The sequence below is a fragment of the Phyllostomus hastatus genome, unplaced genomic scaffold, assembly GCF_019186645.2.
Source record: "Phyllostomus hastatus isolate PE091 unplaced genomic scaffold, TTU_PhHast_1.1 phas_scaffold_93, whole genome shotgun sequence".
Taxonomy (NCBI): Eukaryota; Metazoa; Chordata; class Mammalia; order Chiroptera; family Phyllostomidae; genus Phyllostomus; species Phyllostomus hastatus.
Window position 1 is genome coordinate 32,414,410 of NW_025334042.1, and position 27,445 is coordinate 32,441,854.

General features: G+C 42.7%; 1 protein-coding gene across 3 annotated transcripts in view; it reads left to right on the forward strand.

The window, feature by feature from the left end:
* The window catches only part of DENND5B (DENN domain containing 5B), a 167,600-nt gene that overhangs the window by 128,583 nt on the left and 11,572 nt on the right, over window positions 1-27,445 (forward strand). For all 3 annotated transcript variants that reach the window (XM_045829098.1, XM_045829096.1, XM_045829097.1), the window contains 9 exons: window positions 692-823; window positions 2,056-2,208; window positions 3,118-3,196; window positions 12,217-12,298; window positions 20,699-20,827; window positions 21,411-21,532; window positions 24,474-24,619; window positions 26,106-26,224; window positions 27,126-27,313. In XM_045829098.1, coding sequence (XP_045685054.1) covers window positions 692-823; window positions 2,056-2,208; window positions 3,118-3,196; window positions 12,217-12,298; window positions 20,699-20,827; window positions 21,411-21,532; window positions 24,474-24,619; window positions 26,106-26,224; window positions 27,126-27,313 — 1,150 coding nt within the window. The remainder of the gene's footprint in view (window positions 1-691; window positions 824-2,055; window positions 2,209-3,117; window positions 3,197-12,216; window positions 12,299-20,698; window positions 20,828-21,410; window positions 21,533-24,473; window positions 24,620-26,105; window positions 26,225-27,125; window positions 27,314-27,445) is intronic.

Genomic DNA, 27,445 nt, shown 5'->3' on the forward strand with positions numbered 1-27,445 from the left:
AGTAATGGGACGTTTTCACTTCCTCTTGATTGTGGAAGAAGGCAGAGAGGGGATGTAGCGAACATCACAGAGGCCTCCTGCATGTGCAGCACATGATACTTTGAGAGTGATCTCAGAGCCTTTCTTGTGAGGTGGCTGGGCATGTTTTATGTGCATTTTATGAAGAAGCAGATGCATCTGAGGTCATAAAATTAGTTGCGCCCAGATCCTAGAGCTCCTGATTTTACTGTTATGACATGATGAGAGGAAAGGATTGGGTTGGGTGCAGTGCCCAAGGGGCTAGAAGTGTGTTAAGTCTCTTAATCTGTGGGGAGAGGTGTGGTGGAAACCAGGGATCCGAGAATCACTGGGTTCCTGCGGAACCTTGGATTTGCAATCCAGGCACCAAATATTGTCATTCCAACCATGATCCTGACTAACCACAACTTTGGGTCTTCCCAGTAAAAAGACTAAACTTGTTGAAATGCTGTCTCATTTTGAATGAGTTTTAACCTGATGGGCTTTCTACATGCTTGTTTTCACAGCAGTTAACAGCTGGGGGGAGAAGGAACGTCCTGTCTTTCAGCACACTAAAACTTGAATTCCTGTTGCACGTGTACACTTACATCATTCCTGCACTTGTTTGTTTAAGGTTGAATCGGTCGGAAGAGTGTCTGATGTCTATGCATTAAAAATACTCTTTGATTTTTAGAAATACATGCAAGAAGCACGAAGTTTAGGAAAAAACCTGAGGCAACCGAAATTGTCAGACCTCTCTCCAGCAGTGATTGCACAGACCAACTGGAAATTTGTAGAAGGCTTATTAAAGGAATGTAGAATGAAGGTATGTATTGCTCACGGACGCAAGGGGGCAGTGTGCTTCATGTTCACTCCACGTGTAAGGCCAAGATGACTGGAGTCCACCCTCATTTGAGCCTGTAGCTTCCCTAGAAGCACAGGGTTTATTTGGGCCTAAACCCCGTGTGCTTTCTCCTGAGGTTGTAAACCTCCATGGGTTCTCCGTTGCCCACAGAATTAGTGACATGGGAGCCCTGCACAGTTTTGTCACCTTTTCAACAACTGCTATCTTCCCCTCCAACAGAAACAGATATTAAGCCAGTGAGAAGTTGTGTCAGGGATGTTGTCACCTTATGCAAAAGGCAGCACACTTTTTGTATCTGTCTGTGCATCTGTGTGGAATTTTATTCCTGCCCATACATGTGTGAGTGTACACATAAGGAAGAAGATTGCTGGCTCATGTATATTACACACTAGTCTCCCCTCTGATAGGCAGTGCAGATTGACAAACCCCAGAACATCATTTTAGCCAATAATTTTATTCATTTATTTGACAGTCATTTCTTTAGGACCTGTTCTGTGTACTCTATAAAAGCCCTATTTTTAGCATCCACAGATAGGGCTGAATCATAGACTAGGTCTCTGCCTAGGAACTAGATTCTCTGTCACTTTACATTTTACAAGAGCAGCTAAGACTACTGTAAATTAACCTACCTGAAACTTGATTTCCATTTCCTTTCCATTTTTTGGTGCATACTCATGAGCAGACAAGAAATAAAAAAGGAAAGCAGGAAGGAAAAAAATACCGGTTCACATGCAAATTAGAGAGTTCCAAAAAGAAATTAGAGCTGCTGGTTTGTACTGTTTTCTGCGGCAGTGCAGAGACTTGAGTACGCCAAGACGAGGGGCAGTGGGGCAAGCTTGGTGGCAAGATAGGGTTTTAAATTCTGACATCACCTTTTCTGGATCTGGTGTAATTTCTCAATATTACTCAAGTTAGTAATCTGAAAACTGTCATATGTAAATATTTATGTGAGGACACTTCAGTATCATAATGTCTCTTTAGTGACCCTCTTTTTCTCTGACAAAATAGTAAGCGTATACATTATGTCACTCCAGTTAGTTGACCACAGGGATTAAGACACTTTCTGAGGTGACTGGAGATCTGCAGTTAGAAATCTAGACTCGGGAACCCCAGTCCCCGGACCCAGTAATGGACTCGCTGAGTTTTGGCCTCACTGCTGAGGTAACACTTGTGGCCACACATAATGTTTTCAGACAAAACGCATGCTGGTGGAGAAGATGGGCCACGAAGCAGTGGAGCTGGGCCACGGGGAGGCGAACATAACGGGCTTGGAGGAGAACACCTTGATCGCCAGCCTCTGTGACCTCCTGGAAAGGATATGGAGCCATGGCCTGCAGGTCAAGCAGGTAACCGTCGCAGGAGCCCTCAGTGACATGGCCACTTAGGAGCCCTGTCGGGAAACATAGCAAGGAGAAAAGAATATCATAAAAATTAAAGGGTACGTTTCTTTGTCACAGGATGACTAGGAACGCACCACAGGCATTTTAATGCCAGAAAAAGAAAATACAACCCATGATTAGGAGGCGGTTTGGGGCTCTTTCCTGGTAAACAGGAAGGGGTGAAGCAGTACGTTCGCTGCAGAGACTGTGTCCCCTGTAGATTCCATTAAGTGCCTGCTTTTGTCACTGTCCAGCAAAAAAGCCTGTCAGCCAGAAAGTAACAGTTCTGTATCATTTTAAGTTGCATAGTCACTCAGGATGGAAAAATTCAAATGGCTTCTTTGCTTTTGTCTCTCTCGTCTCCCTCTCTGTTTTGTTTTGTTTTGTTTTTTCCCCAGTTGGGTGCATATTTCTTCTTTCCCTTTTCTCTTTCTCTTCTTGCCCCACTTTTCTTCCCTCTTTGCCATTCCATCTAATCAAACGTATTTTGCGTATGGATACACACAAATTCATCCTGTGCTGCTAGAGCCTTTTAATTCCATGGCTACTGGTGTCGGCTAATATAGACAGCCCTGAATATATGCAGCTAGGTAACAACCAAGCTGAAGTCAGAAATCTGTGTACCTCTGCTTCTGGCCGCTTGCTTAGTAGCTGCTGCTCCCCAGGCTGTTGCTAGTCTTCTCTGTGAAGCAGAGCGTGACCCTTGTTACACGGAGAGTCACTACGCGTTCAGGATGTCACACACCTGGACGTGGATGAGCTTGGTTCTTCAGCCTTCAAAATGGCCATTTCATCGTGAATGGTTTTGATGCAAAATTATTTTTTTGATGTATTATTTCTTATAAAATGAAAATTCTATATACCTTGTACTTTCAGGGGAAGTCGGCTTTGTGGTCACATTTAATTCAGTTTCAGGATAGAGAAGAGAAACAAGAGCACCTTGCAGAATCACCAGGTGAGTTCGTTGGTTTGATTGTTTCTACAGAATTGGCAGAATTGGACCACGTGAAGAATTAATACCATATAGCTTTGTCTCTACCTCTCTCTCAAGCTGAAACTTACCCCATCTCGTCAGTAGTGGAGTAAAGGACAAGGAGCACTATTGCTTACTAGCTGTGTGGTCAGGGAAAAATCACTTGACCTTTTTGATCTTCAGTCTCCCCATTCACAAGACAGGAGAGAGAAATAGTAGCTGTGCCAAGACTGTCATGTTGATCAAATGAAGGGAAAATCAGTTCCTCCCCACAGCCACTGTCTGTGTGGGGTTTTCTCCAGGAACCTCGGTTTCCCTCCACATCCCAAAGATGTGCCTGTGAGGCGAATTGGCCTGTCCGCACTGCCCCAGTGTGAGTGCATGTGGCTGTGCGTGCACCTGCGATGGACGAGTGTCCTGTCTGGTGTGGGTTCCCACCTTACTACCCCTTGAGCTGCCGGAAGAGGCTCCAGCCACCTGCGGCCCTGAACCAGAATAAGCAGATTGGAAAACCATCTTGTTTCTATTAATCTTCCTGAAATCACATATATTTCATTGTTTAACATTAGAAGTGTTTCGGGTCTTTGTTTAGAAGTTTGGTGATATTTTTGTGACCAGAAGTATGCTGTAAGTACTTAACTCTTTATAGCCCACGATGAAAGGGGTTTTGTCAGACATGATTTTGCTTGAAGTTGCAGTTTCTAAGAACTTGCCAATATTAAGTGAGGATTTTCTGTATATGCCTTACTCTCACCAGTATTGTGGTGAAGTATATACTGATTTTTTTCTGAAAGAAAAATTTTATAAACATCCTTAATCTTTCAGGGGGGAAAATGCATCTATGTCTCGAAAATCTTCAAGAGTCAGATTTCTTCTTCAACTTATAATAGGACACTTAAGTTGGAAGTGTTGACTTCTTTAGCTAGTTAGACTTATGTGAGGTCCCTAGTCACGCTACCTGCTGTGTATTTTCTCTTTTACAACAAGGAGCTTGATTTTCTGTATGTAAAACAGCCATCTGTTTCACAAAAAGTAGAAGTAACAGTGGAAAGCCTAGTAGAGATAGAATGTTTTATACTGATTTGGAAAACTCTTCTAAAATTGTGGATTTTTTAAAGACATTCAGAAATGTAAGGGAGGGAAAATAACTCATAAGCTGACCACCGGCTTAAGAAATGAAGCCTTGCAAACATGACGGACGCACTCCGTTTCCACCCGCCCTGCTGCTGCTAGAGCACAATACTGCCTACATAGGGCGCCTGTCATTGGAAACCTAGTTTTCAAATGTGTCCAGTGAAACAGCGAGGAATGTGAATTTGGTACTAAGTTGCCCTGGAGCCCCTCTAAACAGAGTATTATGGTTCTAATGTCTCAAAATGTACCTATATTTACAAAGACTGAGACCAAGACCTGTTGAGATCTCAGCTCTCAAACTCTCTGTAACATTGTGCTCATAGAAATGGAAGCTTTCAGCCCATAAGACCAAAGTAGCTTACCCTAATTAGAAGAAACAAATTCCTAGGGAAAAACTAGCCATCTTTAGGAGGAAAAGTTGGAAAGCCAAGCTCAGTTACGGCAGGGAGGCGGAAGCCTTTGCCGCAGGTGCCCATGAGGCGTGTGAGAGTGCCCAGCCAGGAGAGCCCACAGCGCCCGGCCACACCAGCAGCCTCAGGGCTTGGGCTGGCCAGCTGGCCTGCGGTCAGTCCCCTGGGGACCAGCGGAACTCCGAAGTCGAGGCTCAGAGACACGGTGTGTAAAGCCTGGCGCATCTGCACTCTCAAGTGCTGAAGGGCCAATGGGACAGAAATGAGTGGGAGCTCACTGTTTCACTGACCCTCGGCAGGGTACGTGTAAGCCCCGCAGCTTTTGAAATGAAATTATTGTCTGTTTGCAGAGAGAGGTTGTATAAATACTGCTCTAACACTTCTGATGATTCAGCCCACGAAATTAGGATTTAAAAATATAACTGTGAAATATGTGTAAAAACACATAAAAATAAAATATTTCATTATTGAGAAACAATGTGTTCTAATTATATAGAAATGAGCATTGACTGCTTTTAAATCAGGGTGGTTTGTTTTGTTTTGTTTTTCAAAAAGAAACACTTTTGTTTGCCAACTGTTAGGCTTCCTAATTAATGGCAGTAGACAGACTGCATTTTCACATTAAGGAGAGACCCTCTGAGTCCGTGGAGAGCCGCAGCGGGGGCGAGCACCCAGCCACTGACCGGAGCCGGGAGGAGACCAGGTGACACACCGGTCCCGTTCCTTCAGAAGCGGCGCTGTCAGGTGCCAGAGACTTTGTAATGATTGCTGAAAATTGGGATAGGCCTGTCTCAGCCAGAGGACCATGGCAGGGTAGCTTGTTTTAGTTTTTTAACAGACTTTATGTTTTAGAGTAGCTCTTCGTTCACAGTAATAATGAGCAGATGATACAGAGACTCCCTGTATATCCTCTGCCTCCAATGAGTTGCCTCCCCGATTATCCACATCTCCCACCAAAGTGGTACGTTTCTTCTCCTCCCCGCCCCCCCCCCCACCGCTGCCCCTTTTCTTGAGGGGGAATGATGTGGGCACCAGAAGGGTCTTGGCATTATGGATGAGACGAAATAAGTTCACACGGACCACCGAGTCCTGTGGAGGAAAAGGGACAGCATGACTTCTCTCTCCAGGGGAGAGCAAGCTTCGGAGCAACTCCGCCACCCTCTTCAAGAGGAGAGTGCCCCGACCCTTGCCTTGAGAGGCTTTTATTGGATTCAAGTTGCATAGGAACACAGGGTGTATACGTAAAGCTCATTAATCATTATCAGGCAGTGAGGATCAAACAATAGATAACATACAAAGAACTCTGAGGGCCTGTTTTGAGTCAGGGTCAGATAACTAAAGGGCCATAGAACTTTGGGGAACAAATTCACTTCATGGTGGGACCCTTATCATTTAGTTCAGAGCATTCTAAACAAAGCAGGTTTCACAGGATTTTACATATTCTTTCTTAGGCCTGATTGCCCTAGGGAACCTGCCCTTTCCAGCACAGGGTGGCACCCACCTCCAGCATTGTTTCAGACTTAAGTCAGGCAGGGGAAGTAAGGTAGCCAAGAGATTAGGAGACTTCTTGCAGACAGAAGGAGGACTCAGGCTGTGCCAAAGCCAAGGGGCAAGGGTCTATTACCCCTTTTCTGTAGCCTTCAAGTCCTTCCATGGGGGCCCCGTGATTGTGCCTGTCTTAGGTTGTCTCTCCCTTGAGGGATCTTACCCATCATCGGCTAACTGATCAAACATTGGGGGCCAGGCAGGGTGAAGTAAAAGAGGCAGAAGCAGCGCCCCTGCCAGGAAGATAAGTTTTGTCTCCTTAGTGGCTTATGGTCCGAAGGTCACTCACTCAGCCTTAGCCATGGCGGGGTTACAGCTCCTGAAAACAGGCAGGGTAGTTCCCAACAGGGGAGGGGAAGAGAGGGAGAAAGGGAGAGAAACATCAATTGGGTACCTTCTGTACATGCCCCTACCGAGGTCCAAACCCACAACTCAGCATGTGCCCTGACCAGGAATCAAACTGGCAACCTTTTGGTTTTCAGGATGATGCCCAAACCACTGAGCCACAAGTGCCAGTGCAAAGTAGTACATTTCTTACAGTTGATGAACCTGCACCAATACATCATCACCCCAAAATTCATGGTTTACATTAGGTTTCACTTTTGGTGTTGAACTGTGAGTTTAGACAAATCTATAATGACATGTAGCCACCATTATAGTTTCATTCAGAATAGTTTCACTGCCCTAAAAATCCTCTGCCTGTTCATCTCTTGCTCTCCCTTTGCCCCTGTCAACCACTGAGCTTTTCACTGTCTCCATAGTTTTGCCTTATCCAGAGTGTCATATAGTACACAGCCTTTTCAGATGGGCTTCTTGCACTTGGCAATATGCATTGAGGTTCCTCCATGTCTTTCAGACAGTCTGAATTGTGACCTAGTCAAGTTTTGACCAAGTCCCTGCACACTATAGTTTGAAGTCCTGCTGCAGAGACAGGATCTCAGGATGTAACTGATCCTAAGAAAGGGGACTGTTCCTGACATATCACCCAAAGTGTCTACTTTTAAAAATGCTGGCCAGCTTAGACATAGTTGTTCTTAAACCTAGAATCCTTAGCAAGATTCCACTAAACTTTAAATGGATTTTTAAGTCAGTTGGCAAGAGGTAGGGTAGGATGCCCAAAAGGGAAGAAATACCGCTTTTAAGTAGTTATTCTGGATCTAGCCTGAGAATTTTGAGTCATTCTTCAATCATCTGATCTTAACCCAAATTTTCTATTAATTGCTTACCTCCATCTAGACTGTAGATGATTCTGTAAAAATAATACACAGCCCCCGCCCTCTGCACACCTGCTGCTCTGCAGCAGTGTTGATGCACGCAGGTACACAGAAGGGTTCCTGTAGCGAAGTGGAAATCCACAAGGGTTTTACTGGAGGAGAAAGTGGCCTGTTGCATTTAAGTATATTGAATTAAGAACAGTAATAGGGGTACACATTTAAATAGTTTATAAATTTCTCTTCTGGAGTAGACTCCATGGAAACCTTGGATTTTACATCTGTAGATTAAAAGTATGGCTTTCCTTCTTAACTCTTACCTGCCTTCTGCTCACAGCCTTCTGAACTGCTCCCTCCAAAGTCCCTAATAAACTAGGGTGTTAGTTTCCTGCGGCTACTGTAATAAAGCACCACAAACCGGGTGGCTCAAACAACAGAAGTTTACTGTCCCACGGAAGTAAACAGAAGTTTACTTCCCACGGTTCTGGCAGCTAGAAGTCCAAAATCAAGGTGTCAGCAGGGGCGGTTCCTGCTGAGGGCTGTGAAGGAGAATCTGTCCCATGCCTCTCTCCTAGCTTCTGGTAGTCCCAAGAATTCCATGACCAGTAGATGGCATCCTCCCTGGGTCGTTACCTGCCCTTTTCTCTACACATGTCTGTCTGTCTGTCCAAATTTTCCCTTTTCATAAGGACACGAGTCATGTTGGACTAGGGCCCATCCCAATGACCTCATCGTAACTTCATTTACAAAGACCCTGTTTCCAAAAAGGTTAGATCTGCAGGTACTGGTGGTTAGGACTTCGGCATCCTCTTGGGGGACATAATTCAAACCGTAACAACCACTGTTGCCTGCTGCAGTGTCATCACCCAGTACCCCATTAGCAGATTCTCCACGAACCTCTGCATCCAGCCCTAGTCCCTACCCATCCATTCGGGTGGCCCATTGGGACCTCGGACCCAACTGGTCCTAAGTCAAAACTCATCATCTCAGCACATCCCCTCCTGTCCTTATTGGGCCTTCTCTGTCCACCTTATTTGAAGGCATCAGCCCCTGCTCTCCATCGAGTTTAGAAGCTAGAAAGTCATCTGTAATGTACCAGAAGCCCACTGGACATGCCATCCGGACACCCTGCCCCTTAACAACTTTGAGCCCCAGTTTCTTCATCTGCAAAATGAAGATTAAAAAATTCAGAGGACCGCCCTGGCTGGCATGGCTCAGTGGATTGGGCATGGCCTGCAAACCAGGGCATCATGGGTTCGATTCCCAGTCCAGGGTACATGCCTAGGTTGCAGGCCAAGGCCTCCAGCAACTTGACATTGATGTTTCTCTTTCTTTCTCCCTCCCTTTCCTCTCTGAAAATAAATAAATAAAATCTTTTTAAAAATTTAAAAAAATTCAGAGGATTGTTATAATTAGGGTAATATAGACATTTTTATATCCATAGTTAACACCGCTTTTGACTCTTGAGTCTTGCTTAGCCTTTACATCTGGCCGTTGTGAAGTCCTTTGTTTTCTGCTGCTGCGTGTGTGCCTCCTCATGGTGCTGGCTGGCTGCCACTGTCCGAGTTCACCCACTGGCCTTTGGAAGAACTTCTGGCTCATCTCTCGTCGTCTTTTACATCATTACACTGTCACTCTAGTTAATAACTGAAAACTACTCATGAGCATATCATTTTTTTTTTTCAAATCCCTCCCCTGTCTTTAGGATTCCTGTAAATGTCTAACTTCTTTTTTAAGATTCCACCATCTGGCCCTAAACAGACTCATCTTCCTCAGTGAGTATTTGCTGAGCATGTATGTTGTGTGGGGCCTCTGCTAGGCCCTGTGGGCATTCTAAAAACAGGGTATGACCGAGCGTCAAGAGGCATAGATAAGTAGGATCGTAGGAGTAACAGAAGGTTAAATTGTGGTAAGTTTACGATAGATGTTCAGTTTTACAGGTCCTGTTAGAGAGAATGACACCTAATAGTGTACTTAGGGCAGAGAGAATATTCAGGAAAGACTTCAGAGGCAAAATTAAAGCTAAAGTTTATTTATTGAGGACTTATTTTGTGCCAGACACTGTTCTAAGTGCTTTCCATCTATTTGAATAAAGTAGATACTGTTAATGTTCCCAATTTGCAGATGAGCAAACAGACCACAGAATTTAAATCACTCACTCAAAGTCAGTGAGCTGTTAAGTTCCCTCTGCAGGATCTGAAAAAGCCATTTTCTTAACCATTAAGCTGTACTGCTCTCAGTCTGAAGTGATAAAGAAGCTACAAACAAGGAGAAGTATGCAGAACGCTGAAGGGCCATCAGATTGCACCAAGACATGAAAGCACATCGTGTGTTGAAGGAGCGTCGATCAGAGAAGGGTGGCTGAATGTATCATCCTGAAACAGGATTCCCAGAACATGCACAGGCCTCTGGATGCTCTCACTGTGGATGCTTTTTTAAATGACAGGCTTCTCTCTTACTAAGCCTGTCACTTGTTCTCTGCTCCCAGAGACATGATTCCTTCTTGTTTCCATGTCTCCCTCTAGCCACCTTCCTGATTATGGCTTCATCTCCGTTCTCAGGCCTCATGGTCTTTAGTTTCCCCTCTTAACCTATTTCTTACCACTCATGCTTCCCTCTTTCATGCTGTCCAGTCATCGGGATTGTATTTTACTTTCTTTCAAAAAAAAGAGAGATGTGCTTTCCCTAATAACACACTCAAGTGCTAGTAGCTTCAGACAGGAAGACTAACACAACGCAGTCTTTGGAATAGTTTCCTCAGGTCTTTTACCTCCTGGGTATCAAGATGAACAGGTGTTTCCAGTAACCCATTGAAAACTCCCTCCCAAAGCTGCCCTAACAAATGGCCTATTGCCACCCACCTGGTAGAGAAGGCCTTGGAAGAACTGCCTTTAGGCTAGGCTGGCCCTACCAGTATTCATTTGTCCCTGCCAAGTGTCCGCCCAGCCTCTTCCGCCGAGTGCCAGAGCATGCAGATGCTGATACAGCACAGTGTTCCTGGCTGTCTGCCTTCGCCGCCAGTGTCAGGTAGATGGTGTTCCGATACTACATCCCAGCTCCCCGAAGTAGGGTGGGTCCAAAATCTGAGAAAATGCCATTCAACATAACAGCAAAACTCACATCCTAAATTGTGATGTTATCAATAAATGTACAGTGTTCCTGGCATAGCATGGGGGTTAGGGGGACCAGCCCCCCAGTGTAGTCTAAAATCTACACATAACTTGAGTCCCCCAAAACTCAACTACTAAAAAATTAATAGCCTAATGTTGACCGTAACAAAAAGAATCAGTTAATACATATTGGAGTGCTGTATGTATTAGATACACATTCTTATAATAAAGGATTCTAGAGAAAAGAAAATGTATTAAGAAAACAGTAAGGAAGTACATTAACAGTACTATATTGTATTGAGTACTACTTTAGTCTGTTACCTGTTCACAGGATGTACCATCTGTCTCTCAGTACCTACATCACTGTTGTCTTACATTATACAAAGCACTGTAGATGTTATACATGTTACTAATGCACCAGACATTAAACATGGAAAGATATTGCGAAAAGCAAATTCATACGTATGTACAAGTATAATGGTTCATGCATTGATAATGAAGCAACAATACGATTGCTTTATGGTAGCCTAATGTAATCAGTATGATTGCTTCACAATAGTAAGGAACTCCCCCAAAAATTCTTCCAGTATATTTATTGAAGAAAATCCATGTGTAAGTGGACCCATGCACTTCAAACCCATGTTATTCGCTGTATTTGTTAAGTGTGGCGTTGCAGCTTTGTTTCCACTTGCAGATGGGAAAACAGACACAAAGTATGGAACCCCCACAGCATCTCACTTACAGTGAGATTGGGCACCCCAGCTATAGCACAGTAGCAAATCATCGATTGCTCGAGCCATTGATATATGAGAATAATTTTTCCTTTTTTAATAAATATTAGCTATTCAGGTTTCATAAGAGACTCGTGGATGTTACGTATTTCCAAATGTTCATTTAGATTTTGCATGATAGACATATAGTTTGCCTATAGATATCCATATAGTTTGGATTCTGAACTTCAAAGTAGAAACTTAGACTAGAGAGCCCAAACTCTTAGATTTTCCTTTTTAAGCACTCTTTTAGAGTACAGTAAATCCTCACGTAATATTGTTGGTAGGTTCTAAGTCTCGAAGTGAAACGACATACAGTGAAACCAATGCTACCACAGGCTGATTGGTATAACCTGATGCCTATGGCATCTCATCAGTGTTGTAAAGAAATAACCCTATTTGAAGTCCTGCTATATAGGGAAATTGTGTGATTGCAATTCATGACACCAGAGATGATTCACATGCTCAGTGGCTTAATACATAGACATTGCTTTCATGTAATTACCCAGTTCAGTTAGAATGACTAACTTTAGAAAATGACTGGCCCTTATGGCCAAACTTGGCACACACTGCATTATTTGCTAAGTGGGCTATTACGATTTCGTTTCAAATTTACAAGCATAGCCCCAGAAGGAAAATAGCCAGTTTACAGTATTAATAAAGTAGCAACATTGAGGGAAAAGAATCTGAGCTTTCCTTTTGTCTTGAAAACTTGTTCTCATCAAAGTAATTTTAAAGTATTTATTGACAGAATGTGAACCACAAAGATGTTTATTTCTTACTATTATATTTCTAATACTTTGCTGATATTTTTCTACACAGTTGCCCTGGGACCAGAAAGGAGAAAATCTGACTCGGGAGTTATGTTGCCAACACTCAGGGTCTCCCTTATCCAGGACATGAGGTATTTGTTCTGTGTGCTAGCATATGTTGAAAACTTTGAAATAGTAATGGCTTTCACTTAAATTGCTCAAATCATTTTGTCTATGTGTATTTTTTGCTTATGTATTCTTAAAAACATTTTTTAAAACCTTGTTTATTTTACTTTCATACTATATTTTTCCTGACATTAAATCCAAAGGGAAAATGCAGCTGAGAAGAATTTTAAAGCATCCCTAAATTATTTTACAATTTTTTGTTAAGTTTTTTTTAAGGTTTTATTTATTTTTTATAGAGAAAAGGGGAGGGAGGAGGAAAGAGAGGAAGAGAAGCATCGATCAGCTGCCCCTCACATACCATCAACCAGAGACCTGGCCCGCAACCCAGGCATGTGCCCTGACAGGGTATCGAACCTGTGATTTTTCAGTTTGTGGCACAACACTCAACCCACTGAGCCATACCAGTTGAAGCTTTTTGTTCAATGTTTTAAAACCTCCTTAAGTACCTGCTACCCATTCACACAGTTCCAAAAAAAAGTAATCTGCAAATAATATTACTTGGCAGAAAAACTAATGTCAAGTAGATTTTATTTGAAGCAAATGCAAATATGAGAATTATCACTTGCAATTACTGGTATTAGAAATCATTAGAAGGCATCAGGATATCTAACAAGATTTATTGGCCCTGACTAATGTGGCTCAGTGGGTTGGGCGTCGTCCCTCAAACCAAAAGGTCACCTGTTTGATTCCCATCAGGGCACATACCTGGGTTGCAGGCCAGGTTCCCATTTGGGGTTGTGCAAGAGGCAGCCAACCAATTGATGTTTCTCCTCTCTTTCTCCCTCCCTTCCCCTCTCTAATAATAAATAAAATCTTAAAAAATAATTTATTGAATGAGGAAGGCAGAGGCTTTTTTCTTTTAAACATTTCAGGTACAATACTTAGCTCTTTAAATATGTGGATTTAAAGTGGATGTTGTAACACTTATAGTTTTTATGGTTTATTGCTTTATTAATATTGAGATACTAATTATCAATGTTTGATTTGTCTGCCATTGCAGCTGAGCAGCATAACTTGGATGAGTGGCAGGTAGTGTGGTGGTAGCACATCCTGGCTTCCCCACTGACCAGCTCTGTGCCCTTAGGCGGTTTTTGTCACTTCTCTTTGCCTCAGTTCCCCCTTTCTCAGACAGAGATTTAAAAAGTCACCTTATAGGATTGTCATGAGAATGAAGTGAACTAGCCTATTATTGTTATACGTTTCAAGAAGTATTTAACTCATAGTAAGAGTTCAGTAAATGTTGGTTTTTGTTGTCTGAGGCAGTTTATATATTTACATCTTAAAAGTCATTATTCCTTGGTAGATGCAATGTATTTGTCCTTATGTGGCTTATGATTCCTTTTTATGGTCAGCATAAAAGAAATAGTTATAACTCTGAGGGGAAAATAATCTCCAGCTTTTTCAACAGAAGCATAAAAAAACAGTTTGGTTATATAAGATGCTTACATTAGGGGAACCTGGGTTTACAGCACTCTATATTGCTTTTGCAACATTTTTATAAGTAAATTATTTCAAAATAAAACATGCTTAACCAGGCCTGGTACAAAGCAAATGTATAAGGGCTGTTATTACTATAGATATGCAAGGGTAGACAGCCTATTGTCACCTAGGGACAAGTAGGTACAAATCTCGGCACAGCTAGTGCTCACGTGCTCCATTGAATGTCAGATGAATGAGCTGTGACCTGTCTAGCCCAAGCCCCTACATTTTCTCACCTGTATTACATCATGGCCCCACATTTCTGTGCTTGCCTTCCTGTAATTTAACCTCCCCGTGGTAATATGGTGATCTTAGAATGAAGTCCAGATCACTTGCCCTGGCTGGCAGTAGTGTGTGGGTGCACATCAGCCTAAATACAGTTTAGTGTAATCGTGGATAATCTATATTGGTTCAGGACACACAATTAAACTATTGATGTCCTGTGATTTCTCATTTAAGGGTTACTTTGGCTTTTAATCTTCAGGCTCTGTTCTATAACTCCCTGAGAATTCTAAAGTGATGTTTTGGCCAAATGATAGATGCTTTTAATAAAAACTTGGTTAGTTGGTTACTTTCAAAAGATGTTCAGTAAGGTAGAAAGGCAATGCCCAGAAAAGATAAGCTGACTTCCCAGGGTTTTTTCCATAACATTTTATTATAGAAAAATCTAAAGACAGCGAAGTCAGCCCTGGCTGGTGTGGCTCAGTGGATTGAGTGCCAGCCTGCAGACTGAAAGGTTGCCGGTTCAATTCACAGTGAGGGCACATGCCGGGGTTGCGGGCCACGTCCCCAGCTGGGGACTTGAGAGGCAACTGATCTCTGTTCCTCTCCCTCTCTCCCTCCTTTCTCCTCTCTCTAAAAATAAATAAATAAAATCTTTTAAAAATATAAATAAAAAAATAAATACAGCAAAGTCAAAAGATTCTATTTTAAACACATCTATATACCCATCACCTAGGTTCTACCATTTATGTTTTTCTATGGCTTTTTAAAAAGTTGTGGTAAAAATACACAACACACCATAATATTTACCACTTTAATCATTTTTATGTGTATAGCCAGTGGCATTTGCACTGTTGTACAACCATCTCCTCTGTCCATCTCCAGAACTTTCTTGTCACCACAGACTGAAACTTTGTAGGCATTTAAGCAATAGCTCCCCATTCTCTCCCCCGCCACAAGCATCGGGTAACCACCACTCTATTTTCTGTCTCTGTGAATCTGACTGTTCTAGCTAGCTCATGTAGGAGGAATCATGCCTTCTGGGTCTGGTTTATTTTACTTAGAATAATGTTACTGAGGTTCACCCATGTTCTAGGATGTGTCAGAATTTCCTTCCTTTTTAAGGCTAAGGAGTCCCCCACTGTATGTATATACCACATTTCGTCCGTTTGTCTGTCAGTGGACAGTCGAGTCGTTTCCACCTTTTGGCTGTTGCAAAGAATGCTGCTGTGAATGTGAGTGTTTCAGTCTCTACCTCAGTTCTTTTCTGTATATACCCAGAAGCAGAATTGCTTGACCATACAGTAACTCTTTAATTTTTTGAGGAACCGTCATACTATTTCCTACAGTGGCTGTGCCATTTTACATTCCCACAAGCAATGCACAAGTGTTAAGTTTCTCCATGTCCTCACCAACACTTGTTGTCTTCTGGGTTTGGTTTGGTTTAATTTTATTTTGTTTTGTTTTGTTTTGTTTTGGATGATAGCCATCCTAATGGGTATGGCTTCCAGTTTCTCTTGGCATGCAAAGCTGTAGGTCTTTATGGACCCATGTAACTAGAGACTTGAGCTTTATAAGCTCAGAACCAATTCATTAGTAAACCAAAATGTAATTAGACTCTAAGGTACTGACTCTTACTAACCCAACAGACTTCCTTAAATACCTAAGAGATATGGGAAAATAATGGGCATCTACTCTTGTCTAGCTGCCGTGACCAGGTACAGGTGCGGTCACAGGAATCTGGTTAACCAATTTATTATTTCCTGACCCAGACAACTTGATATTCTTGTACTGATATGGGCAGGGCCTGCCTGGAAGCTAGATTAAAATCAGAAGGCTTCCTGTGCACAGCTGCAGAGATGTGGAAGCCGGGCCATCTGGCTCCGCACTGGTGATCTTAATGCTCATGGGACTGAGGTCGCCTCTGAAAAGCCCTGCAGAAAGGCTGCCTGTGGTTGTCGCTCTCTTTTCTTGGCTCCCTTCTGCGTTTTTAAGATGACTTTTTATACAGTACATTGTTTTTCTTATTCCTGATATGTTTACTTTAGAGTCTAACTCTCAGTGGACAGACTTATTTCCCTATTTCCAAATTCCTGGCTAATACTTCATTGTAATTCCCAGTTGCTACCTAGATAGTTTATGTAGTAGATTTTCCCTTGAAGAAAAACACCCAAGTAATATTCTAAACTCTGATTTCTTTAAATCTGGACAATTAAAGAAAAACTTATTTTCTAAAGCTTAGGTAGTATATCCCTCTGAGTCCATGCTGTCTTATGGGCACATGCCTCTATCGTTACCTCGTGTCTTCCCATGTTTATTTCTTGAGGCAAATACATGGGCAGTTTAGGGACTTTGAGTTCTCACAGTTGTCCAGGGTCTTAGCCCCGGATTGCTTAGCAGATGTAATGAGTCCAGGCAGACACATCTAAAGGCTATCAGCCTCTTTGTGCTAGTGTCTCAGGCTAATTCCCCAGACCTTCATTGTTGCCAAGTATCACCACACTGTCAGTTATAGAATGATTTTTTGTTCCAAAGAGAAAGGCTGGGGACAGTCAGTAACAACAGATTATCTACATATGGAAGAGGAATGTTATCATGGCATTACCATTATTGCCATTTGCTTCCCAAAGTAGCTACACACATATCATCTAGCTGTTGAAACTTTCATATATGTATTTTTTAATCCTCACCCAAGGACATGTTTATTGATTTTAGAGAGATAGGAAGGGAGGGAGAGAGAAAGAGAAACATTGATCAGTTGCTTTCTGTACGTGCCCCACCTAGGTATATGCCCCCGCACCTGGGATCGAACCCGCTGAGCCAACTGATGCTCCACCCAACTGAGCCATCTGGCCAGGACAGAGTCTTTTATTCTTAATGGCAAAATATATAATGATGCAGGGCATTGAAGAACACTGTGTGATCTAGGACATGGTGTGTACTACAGCCTAAGTACAGACAATCTGAATATGTAACAAATGAACAGGATGTGGGTAAATCATAGGAATATTCTATTTACATTTAAAGATGGGAATAAATTCCTTCAGAGTAAATGTGTAAATCACTTTATCTTTTTATAAATAATGTATACCTGTGTGCTTATGAGTAACTGGTTTTATTCTACACTAAAATTGAGTGGTCATAAGTGATTTTGTTAACCCTGGGAAGGAACATTCTGAGAAATTTATATGACTGTATAGAATATGAGCTTATAGTAAAATTGGTTAATTCTTTCATTCTCTACTAAATATTACTTATGTTTTGCTGGTGATACAGTAAAATAAGCACCAGATTTGGACTCCGAAAATGTAGATTCAAATTTATTTAGGTGCTGCCAATCTTACAAATCATTCAGTTTGGGAAAACAGAAGCTCATTCAAATTGGCTTCGGCAAAAACAGAGAGTTTTTGGAGCTGTGTGAGGGTATCTTCCAGAATCCGAGACCAAGAACTGTGGCTGGAATGGAAACAGTCTCTGTCTGTCTCACAGGAAGCACATCCCCTCGGCTCCTCCCTTCCCCACCCTTCCCTGTTCTGCTTTATTATGCACAGGCTTGCCCAGGCCCTGGCTGTAACAGCCTTTCTTATTTTAAGTACTCAATAGAAGCTAACTTGGTTTTCCAGTGTACTAATTCACAGTTTGGGGGGGGCGGGGAGACGACTCTGATTGCTCCACTTAGATGAGGCCTGTGCCTCTTACCCCATCAGTTGTAGCTGAGGGATTAGGAGCACTGGCCCTGGGACACCGTGGGGGCCTGCAGTTTGCTTCTCCAAGAACGCGAGCACCAGTAAGAGTGATGGGTAGAAAATGGGTGGCTCCTCTAGAATAATACTTACTATCTGTGGCCTTGGGGGATCACTGAGTCTGAAAGAGTCTCAGTGTTCTCATCTTTACAGTGAAACAATGATGATCTCCCTCTCACTAATTATTGTGGTGATCCAATTAGACAAGGTACATAAAAACTCTTCTAAATTAGAGAGCTTTGTATCAGGGTTAAAAAATAAACCAAGTAGATTTCTTTAAACCATACCATGTATGTTTTTCTGTGAATTAGCAGGCTTTATTTTAGAAGTCATACTCATGTAATATTATGCTGAATGCCATTATAATTACCTATAATAAATTATTCCAACTAAAAACAGATCAAAATGGTGTAACTACACAGCAAATGTAACACATATAAATTGTTTTAAAGCATAGAATTAGTCCTAGCTGGTGTGGCTCAGTGGATTGAGTGCCAGCCTGCAAACCAAAAGGCTGCTGGTTCAATTCCTGGTCAGGACAAATGCTTGGGTTGTAGTCCAGGTCCCTAGTTGGGGGCATGCGAGAGACAGTAGTGTATCTCTCACACACTGATGTCTATCCCTCTTTTTCTCTCTCCCTTCCTCTCTAAAAATAAATAAATAAAATCTTTTTTAAAAAAGCATAGAATTAAATATTGATATACAAAGCAACAGAGATTTTTTTGAGCTCGTAATAGGTGTGTGGTCTTACAGGGTACAAAGAAGGATGCAGGGCTGCTAAGAAGTATTGGGTCCTTGTTCTCAGGGAACCTGGTGGGCTGAGAAAAATGTATATCAAGAGAAAATGATAAAAGCACTAGGCAGTGCATGACAAATGTAAGTTAGACTATAGAATTTAATAAATTAGAGAGCTCATTGAAGGCTGTCATGGTCAAGGAAAGCTTTTCAGAAGAAAGTGGAATTCCAACATGAATAGACTTAAACTGGGAAGGTAGTGGAGAGGAAGTGTGTTAAGTAATGGAATACAGGCTTACAAGTCAACTGCCTAGAATGTACTGTTTTCAGTAGGAAGAAATACTGAGACTGAAGAGGAGTGAGCAGTTCAGCCTATATCCTGTGAGCTTTACAGGGCTCTGGAACAGAGGAATTTCATTAAGGAGGCAGTATTTTAGGCAGAGTAATTTTTCCGGTGACAGTCAACATGAAGGGCCTGAGGAGGAGAGTCTGGTGCCTTCCTCTCCCAAACCCCTGCCTCCTCCCGAAGAAAACTAGCACAAATGTTTTTATGGTGGGAAGGCTGGTCACCACCGAAATAAAATAGGTTTCAATTCGTGAACTCTAGGTCTTCCCATTTTCCTCAAACGTGATTGTTTTTCAAATTACAGTTGTTTTGTCATTCTTCACCTTCTACCACGTGTCCAGATACTTGTTTAAGATCAGCTGATAAAACTAGTTTCAGTATATTTTACTGTTTTAGAATAGGAAGGATACATAGGGAAAAATTATGCAACCTAAGTACTTAACCCTCATATAGATTTGTTTTCAGTGAATTCACTTTGAATCCACTTGGTGTTCCTGGATCACGTCAGCTCCGGCCTGGCAGTGCCGGACTGGCGGCAGGGTTAAGGGGCAGCCAGTGCTGTTCGATGGGCTCGCACTTGGGTTGCCAAGTGCCTCACCGCTGCCGCTGCCACCAGTGAGAACCAGGGTCTAAGGGGGGCTGCTTGTCACCAGCTTTCTCCATTCGTGACCATAGGTAATGGTATTGGCCCTTTAGAAGTGAAATCTAACAAGTCTGTTGTAAATCTCATTCTGACTTGTTTTTACGCCACCTCTTCAGTGTGTCTGTGTGATGTGATGTAATGCTTTACATCCTGTTTTTCAAGAGTGTTTGATTGTAAATCAGCACTGAGGAGTGATGGCCTAAATCTTCAGATCCAAAGACTGAGAGGGAGGGAGAGGGAGGAGGGGAAGGAGAAGGGGAGAGGGGAAGGATGAAAGGGAAAGAATCACGTGTGCCTTTTGCAGAATAAGGCTGCTCCTTATTCTGAATGCTTAGAATCATCAGACAGAAGGTTTTATTGCAATATTTATTACGGCTAGGATGAGTCATTTTAGACAACAAAAAAAAAAGTCAAAGAAGGAAAGGGTGGGTCACAGTTACAAAGACTTCAGTGACTCTCTGGAGTGGATTTACAGTTGCCCCTCCCTTAGGCTTGCCTCCTGCCAGTCCTTCTTCCCCTTTAGGGGGATGATGGACAAGGAAGATGAAGTCAGTCCTTCAGGGGATAGCATTAACCTCTGCACAGAATACTGATTTCTCCATCTATCTAACACTCCTTAGGGGTTTGGCCATACAGTATTTATTTGTAGCCACATAATTTTCCAAGTGTTTCAGATTTTTAAAATGTTGAATTTACCAGTGCAATACAGTTTATCTTCTGATGCCACAGAAAGGAAGACTTCATATTTTCCATGTGTTGTTAGGGCTGCTTGCAAATAATTCAGCAGATTAAAGTCGTAGCAGATACTTAATGAAACTGTAGAACAGATATTTTTAATAAAAACTTGAATATTCAGCCTGTTTATTTTATTTTCCTGAGAGTCAGGAATAACCAGGTGACAGTTTACAGGTATCTATGAGGCTGAAACAGGAACATAATAAAACCTGCAAGAACAAATGGGTGTAAAATGCTCTACCACAGGAGGCGCCTGCCTGCCTGCCTGTGCTGTAACGGTGATTCTGATGTGGGACTAAACGTGTGATTCAGGTGGAACCTGAACACGCGTAAATCGTGTGCGGCTTGTTGCTTCCTTAAGTATAAAAGAACCTACCTGTACAAAATGCTGTACCCCTGAGTTCTTTTCCGGTTCAAGGTCATTCTTAGGATTTACATCTTTTCTGTTGCTGCTATTCCTTAGGCATATTCAAAACATGAGCGAGATCAAGACTGACGTTGGGCGAGCCCGGGCATGGATAAGACTGTCGCTAGAAAAGAAGCTCTTGTCCCAGCACCTCAAGCAGTTGCTCTCCAACCAGCCCCTCACCAGGTAAGGGATCGCCTCTTGAGGCATTTCTGTTTCTGTGACCTGTGCACTTACAAAGCCAATTGCATAAGTTGACAAACTGTAGTTTAGTTTGTCTTACGTAACGAGAGGTCTCGAGATGGGCAGTCCACAGTGCCATTGTGGACGTGGGCTCTTTGTCCCTCCCTACTAGGTAGCCCGCGGTATGTGCTGACCACCTTGTGGTCGCAAGAAGGCTGTTCTTGTAAAGTCAGGGAGTCAGGGTTTGACTGGTTTAAAATAAGCATTACCAGCAAATTGCTTTCCAGAAATTTTCCGTCAGAATAGCTAGCCATTCATTGCCTCTCGCCCTTGTCAGCAGTGGGCGTCGCTTCCAAATCTCTGCTAGTGTGATAAACAGAATGGATCCACGGGTGTTTTTCCTTCGTTATGGACCAGGTTAAAAATGTCAGCTGTCCGTATGTTCATTTTTGTGAATTGTCTGTTCTTTCCAGATTAGAGTTTCTACCCAGCTTGTGTAAGTAGAGGCGTTTATTTTTAATGGAAGGCAAGGCGTAATGAAAAACATACTATACTGTTGTTTTGTGCTTGTCTTGCTCTTTCCTAGGAAGCTTTATAAGCGTTATGCTTTCCTACGTTGTGAAGAAGAAAGAGAACAGTTTCTTTACCATCTCCTTTCCCTCAATGCTGTGGACTACTTCTGCTTCACCAGTGTGTTCACCACTATCAGTAAGTCTGGAGAGTTGACTCTTAAGTGAAGAGTTGCTCAGTGACCGATGGAATGAGAGTTCATATTTTTAAAAGCGACACACCATAGTACAGAGAGCTAGGCACTGGGATGCCCCCTCTCCCACCCCATGTCCCTGAAAGAGTGAAGATTGGGCCCCTGGCTGCTGAAAGACAGCCCTGGGCCCCGGCCCTGTGGGGAGTGCCTCACCTGGGGAGGCCTCTGGGACTGATCAGAGGCTGGCGCAGAACTCATCCGGGGATCTGCTGAGCACTTCATTACAACAGCTTCACGGCTCAACTGCTGGTCAGCCAGGCCTGCTGGCTTCCTGTCAGGTTAATCCCAGAAGCAACATTCTGCATGCCAGTTTCTGGCTCAGCGTCTGCCTCCCGGTGCACTCAGTCTGCGGTGGGAGATGGGGTGGACATGAGAAGGAATGCTTTACTGAACAGTATACTCTTATATCTTATCCAAAGCACGTAAATTCAAAGATTCAGTATATGACACAAGTAAATGTCTAACTGAGCATCATTAAACTCTGATGATTCACAAAGACATTGGGATCTTGATGGACGGTGTAGGTCCACAGAGAGAGGAATGCTGTTTGGAGATGGGTTAATTAAATTAAAGGATTTATTCTCTTCCCCATTACTAATTCTTACTAGCAGTAGGTCCCCTTCCTTAGTTTAACTGAGAATTTTTACTTGTATCAGTTTGGAGTTGCGTCCAGCTGCAAGTTTCAGAAACTTGCAAAACATTGGTTTAAGCAAATTAGTAGTTTTATTTTTCTTACACAACAAGAAGTCTTGAGGTAGGCGGCCCGCAGTGCCATCACAGACGCAGGCTCTTTGTCCCTGTCCTCCTAGACAACCCTCGTGGTCACAAGGTCTCAGTCCACCCTCCATTGGGGAGAGGGAAGGAATGCCAAGGAAAAAGGTCAGAATCTGTGCTAGAAATAATAATTTCCAAGAAATAGCCGTGAACAGCACTAACATTTCACAGTCTCTGGCATAGGCAGTGTTTTCCAGTCTCCGGCACAGACAGACAGGGAAAACTGGAGTAGAAATGGTTATTGGGCCAACCCATAATATCTATCAAGCTACTGTTAGCTTATTAGTTTATTGCAGGTATGAGAAGCTAAAATGTCATATACAGTTTCCAAAGAGAAGAAATAGGACTCCTAAGATTCTCCTTATCAGTATGGATGGACCTGGGGAACATTATGCTAAGTGAAATAAGCCAGTCAGAGAAAGATGAATACCATATGATCTCACTCATGTGTGGAATCTAATGAACAAACTGAACTAACAAGCAAAACAAAGACAGACACATAGAGGGAGAGCAGATGACAGCTAGTGGGAGGGAGGTTGCGGGCTAGGGATTGCGAGAAAAGGAGAAAAGACTCGTGGACAGCAGTGTGGTGATTGCTGGGGGGAGTGGGATGTAGGGGTCTGAATGGTAATGGAAAAAATGTATAATAAAGATTGAATAAAATAAATAAATAAAAGGTCCTCCTTATATCTGCAGTTTCTCTTTGTGTAAGAAACTCAGTGTGAGGAATGGAGGTACTTCATAAAAGACATACTCTGAGTTTAAGTAGTATTACTTTCACACTTGAAGAAACCACTGTTGAGCCTCTGCAGGGGCCCTCTGCAGGCGCAGAACTGCCGGCCCCAGTAGGCCTCCTCTGCAGCTTTTCTAACCCTGTCCATGTCAGAAACTGCAGGGCCCCGTGGCCCCTAAAATACTCTTGCGCTAACTCTTCTGCTTTCAGTTTCAAAACCATTTGATTCTTGTGATTACTAAACCATGAGAGTATAGCATTAACTCTGATACCTTTCTTTCCTTCAGCAAAAAAGGCCGAAAAGGAGGTTATTCACTCAACGTAAAGACAGCGCCTGCATGAAATTAGGGAAATGAACCATTTCTCCCGTTCGTTTTCCTCATCTGAGAACGCACCGGACCACAGCCCCGTTGTGGGGCGGTGTCTGGGCGCCTTGTCCAGTGTATGTTTCCATCCTGCCTGCAGTGCTTCCGAGGAGAGCTCCTAATATGCCCTCTTGTAGCCGGGTCAGCAGAAATCACAATACCAACAAAAAATATTCCACTCTACTTCTTGAAAAAGAAAATATATGACCCCAAAGGATAAAAATGTGCTCCTGTGTTGGAGCCATCCCCACTTTTTGGAGGAAAATGGAGGGTTGTAGTATCTAACTGCACCGTGTTTCCACATTTGAGTAAATGACGGTGGAAGCACAGTGACATCTAGTGGCGTGCCTTTGAAGAGCCTCAGGAGAACCCATTTCACGCAGCTCTCTTCCCAAGTCTTGCTTCTTTTCCCGGGGCCCCTCCGTGAGTCACCTTAACAGCTTTCCAAGTTGTGCCCAGAATGGAGCGCCCGCCGTTGTTATTCTTGGCTTTACAAGAGCTATAAAATTGGGATGGGAAAGTTCAGAAGTACAGTGCTTTGGAGCATTGCCCAAGATAGTCAGCCACAAGGAGTAGTTCATCCACTCCTTTTTCACATGAAACTACCCAGGAACGTTGCTCATTTGTACTCAGTCTTGTAAAAAATTAATAAAAATGTTGAAACAACAAAAATGCTATATAGCACGGTTAGTGTTCGTGCCCTCAGGTATTCTGGGGCTGAGGCCTGGATTGTTTACAGCTGCAGTGGTGATGGACATCACCGTGCTGGCATGCATGCCATGCACACCGATGATGTATATGCCGGGAAACCACCACAAGTGTCGGGACTTAGGCTTACAAATGGGGCCTCATTTTCTAGACGGGGAGAGGTTGTGATCTCATCTTTTTGTCTAAGTCCATCTTGATGGGTCATAAAAAGTGAATTATCTGTGAAAGCAGAGTTCTTAATACTGATTTGTTTTGTCAAGAGAATTTTATTGTATTTTTTTACTAAGTTCAGCATTTTTCTTCCAGTGATTCCGTATAGGTCAGTGATCATCCCCATCAAAAAGCTGAGCAATGCCATCATCACATCGAACCCCTGGATCTGTGTGTCAGGAGAGCTAGGAGACACAGGAGTAATGCAGATTCCAAAAAACCTCCTTGAAATGACTTTTGAGGTAGGTTCAGCTTATACCCTTCTTAGCAGAAAGTGTCATGTGTAATTCTGCACAAGGATTCCAGTTGCACGTTTTCGTTTTTCTTTAAGTTAGATAATATAAAGAAACATGCAGGCATGCCGGATCATTTTTGTGATCATATTCCTAAAGTTTGTCATAAACACGCAAGTTTATTTTGTATTTTTGTTACTATTTTCATTGTTTTAAGCTGTGTTTTTCTACTTCTAATGGTGCACAGTGGGCCTTTTCCAGGTCCTGTTCCAAGATTCCCGTGCCTCAGCACTAAATGTTTCCCCCACAGTGGTTCTCTTCCTTACTGCAAAGTGTCCAACAGGACAGGACAGGAGAGCTGACATCCATGCTTACAGCATTTAGACCACATGGTGACATTTCTGAAGTATTTTGTAAAAGTGCCTTTCAGTGTTGTAATTCTGAGCTCACTTGGTGAAGCATTCCCGTGTGTTTGAGCTGGCGTGCAGGTTGACCCTGGCCCGCTGGAGGAAGACAGTACCTGCTCCTGCTCCAGGAAGGCAGTGGTCTAACCAGATGTCCCGTTCGCGTGCCCCGTGCTGTCTAGGAACAGCACTTTCCACTCAGAACCTCATTGGGGCCCTGTCTGTCCAGTGACCTCTCAGCCATCTGTATATAAAAGATAAAAACCCTTAGCCTTTTTTGGACTTCCAAGTAGGGAACATAAACTGCCTCATAAGTCCCATCATTGTTGTTTCCAAACTCTGTGTCACATCCGCCTGCTTCTTTCCATCTCCGAGGTCCCCACTAGTTTAAGGTGCCTCCTCCCTCACCTGAGTCGCTGAGGCACCCTCTCACTGAAATACGGAGAAGTCAGGGGCCTTAAGCACTCATGGCCCTGACCTTCCCAGCCTTCCGTAGGTGCTTGGGGTCTGTGATCTTTTATCAGAATTTAATCGGCATTTATTTTTGCTATTCGTATTATCACTTTTTTGCCAGGAAAGACGTTGATAACTATGCTTTTTTTAAAACAGCTTCAAAGACCTCTAGTAGATGAAGTTTGAGGTCAGTTTCACCTGAGTATTTTATTAGAAGCAGAAAAACAGCTGTGTCAGTGATTTTTAATATCTGCAGTTGTTTTTCTGATTTCTCTGTAACTGAATCTAAATAGTATCCTTTTTCTGCTTCTTGGAATTCTTCTCATGCTTTAAGGCACAAGTCGCTGTCTGTGCGATGTTTCTGGGTTCCCCAGTTAGAAATCGTCGTTCCTCCCCAGTGTTCTTCTACCACCTGTTCACATCGCTCGTCTAGCACCTGCGCGGTCCCCTCGTTAGGTAGCTAAGGTCCACCTGTCTCCTCGCCCATCAGATGGGATGCACTAGATGCATATACGCTTCTCCGGGGCATAGCAGGGCGCACGTCATGCAGCATGCATCCTCTGCAGGTAGGTTCGGTGGAGCTTCGAGGCAGGGGGATGGGATCGGGTGCTGAGTAGCCTGTGGTCCTGTCCCTGCAGTGCCAGAACTTGGGGAAGCTGACCACTGTGCAGATCGGGCACGATAACTCGGGGCTGTTAGCCAAGTGGCTGGTGGATTGCGTCATGGTCAGAAATGAAATCACAGGACATACATACAGGTAAGTAAATGTCCTCAGGAGTTCAGAATTCTTGTTTTGAGACTCTTCAAACAAGAAAAGGTTAAGAATTGTTTTCCTTCTAAAGCCTTCCCACTGCCTTCTGTATCTTAGTTTCGTTTTGGGAGCGGTTTTATTTAATGGTTTGGTTTGTATGATACAAAATTGCCCCCAAAACACTTTACAAAAACAAATTGTGTTTACTGCTAATCCTTAGATCACAGGTGTTTCTTATTATATTGAAAAAGATTGTTGTAACTCGGATAAAAAAAGAAAGAAAAAAGAGAAGCTTAAAACAAGTTCAGTAAGAGGAAGGGTTCTTTCGAACTGTGCTGGTTAGAGCTAACACTGCTCTCTGGGGACCTTCTCCTCTTCTGCAACTTTTAAGTTTGACCTTAGTTTATAGCCTCTTGAGAGTATTCTTTCTAGAACAAAGCACAAAACTTTAATATAAGTTAGGTATGAGATAAAAATAATTAAATTATTTAATTTAATTATTGTAGCTATTGTAGCTACAATTTAATTATTGTAATTAATGTAGCTACGTAAAGGATGTATAAGAGAGAATACCTTCATTATTTATACTGAAGTGTTTTAAGTAAAATGAAGTATTTGTAGTAAAATGTCCTAGTGTGTGTAACTTTAAAGTATTTCAACAAAAAAATGAAGCATATAGCAAAATGTTACATCTAGGTGATAAGAATACAGGTGTTTGTTATACTATTCTTTCTACTTTTCTGTGCTTGAAATTTTTCATGATTAAAAGAAGTAACCCACAGGCACTAAAATAATGGACTTTACCCCTGGTGCCATTTTTAAAATTTTTTATTAAAACTAGTAAACCAGTGGTGATTCAGAAGAGTGTGTTTGTTTATTTGTTTGTTTTTGTTTTTTGTCCTGCTAGGTTCCCCTGCGGGCGGTGGCTGGGGAAGGGCATCGACGACGGAAGCCTGGAGAGAATCCTTATTGGAGAGCTGATGGCATCGGCAGCAGATGAGGATCTGGTGAAGCAGTGCCGGACGCCCCCCCAGCAGAAGTCCCCCACCACGGCCAGGAGACTTAGCATCACTTCACTAACAGGAAAAGTCACCAGTAAGTAGTTGGGTTTTTAATTTTTCAACACGTCTCAAATGTTGCAGGTGTCATATGGTCATTTCACAGAAAACTGTCACATTTATGAATTATAATGGGGAGGTTAAAAAGAAGAAAGCTGCCCTGGCTGAG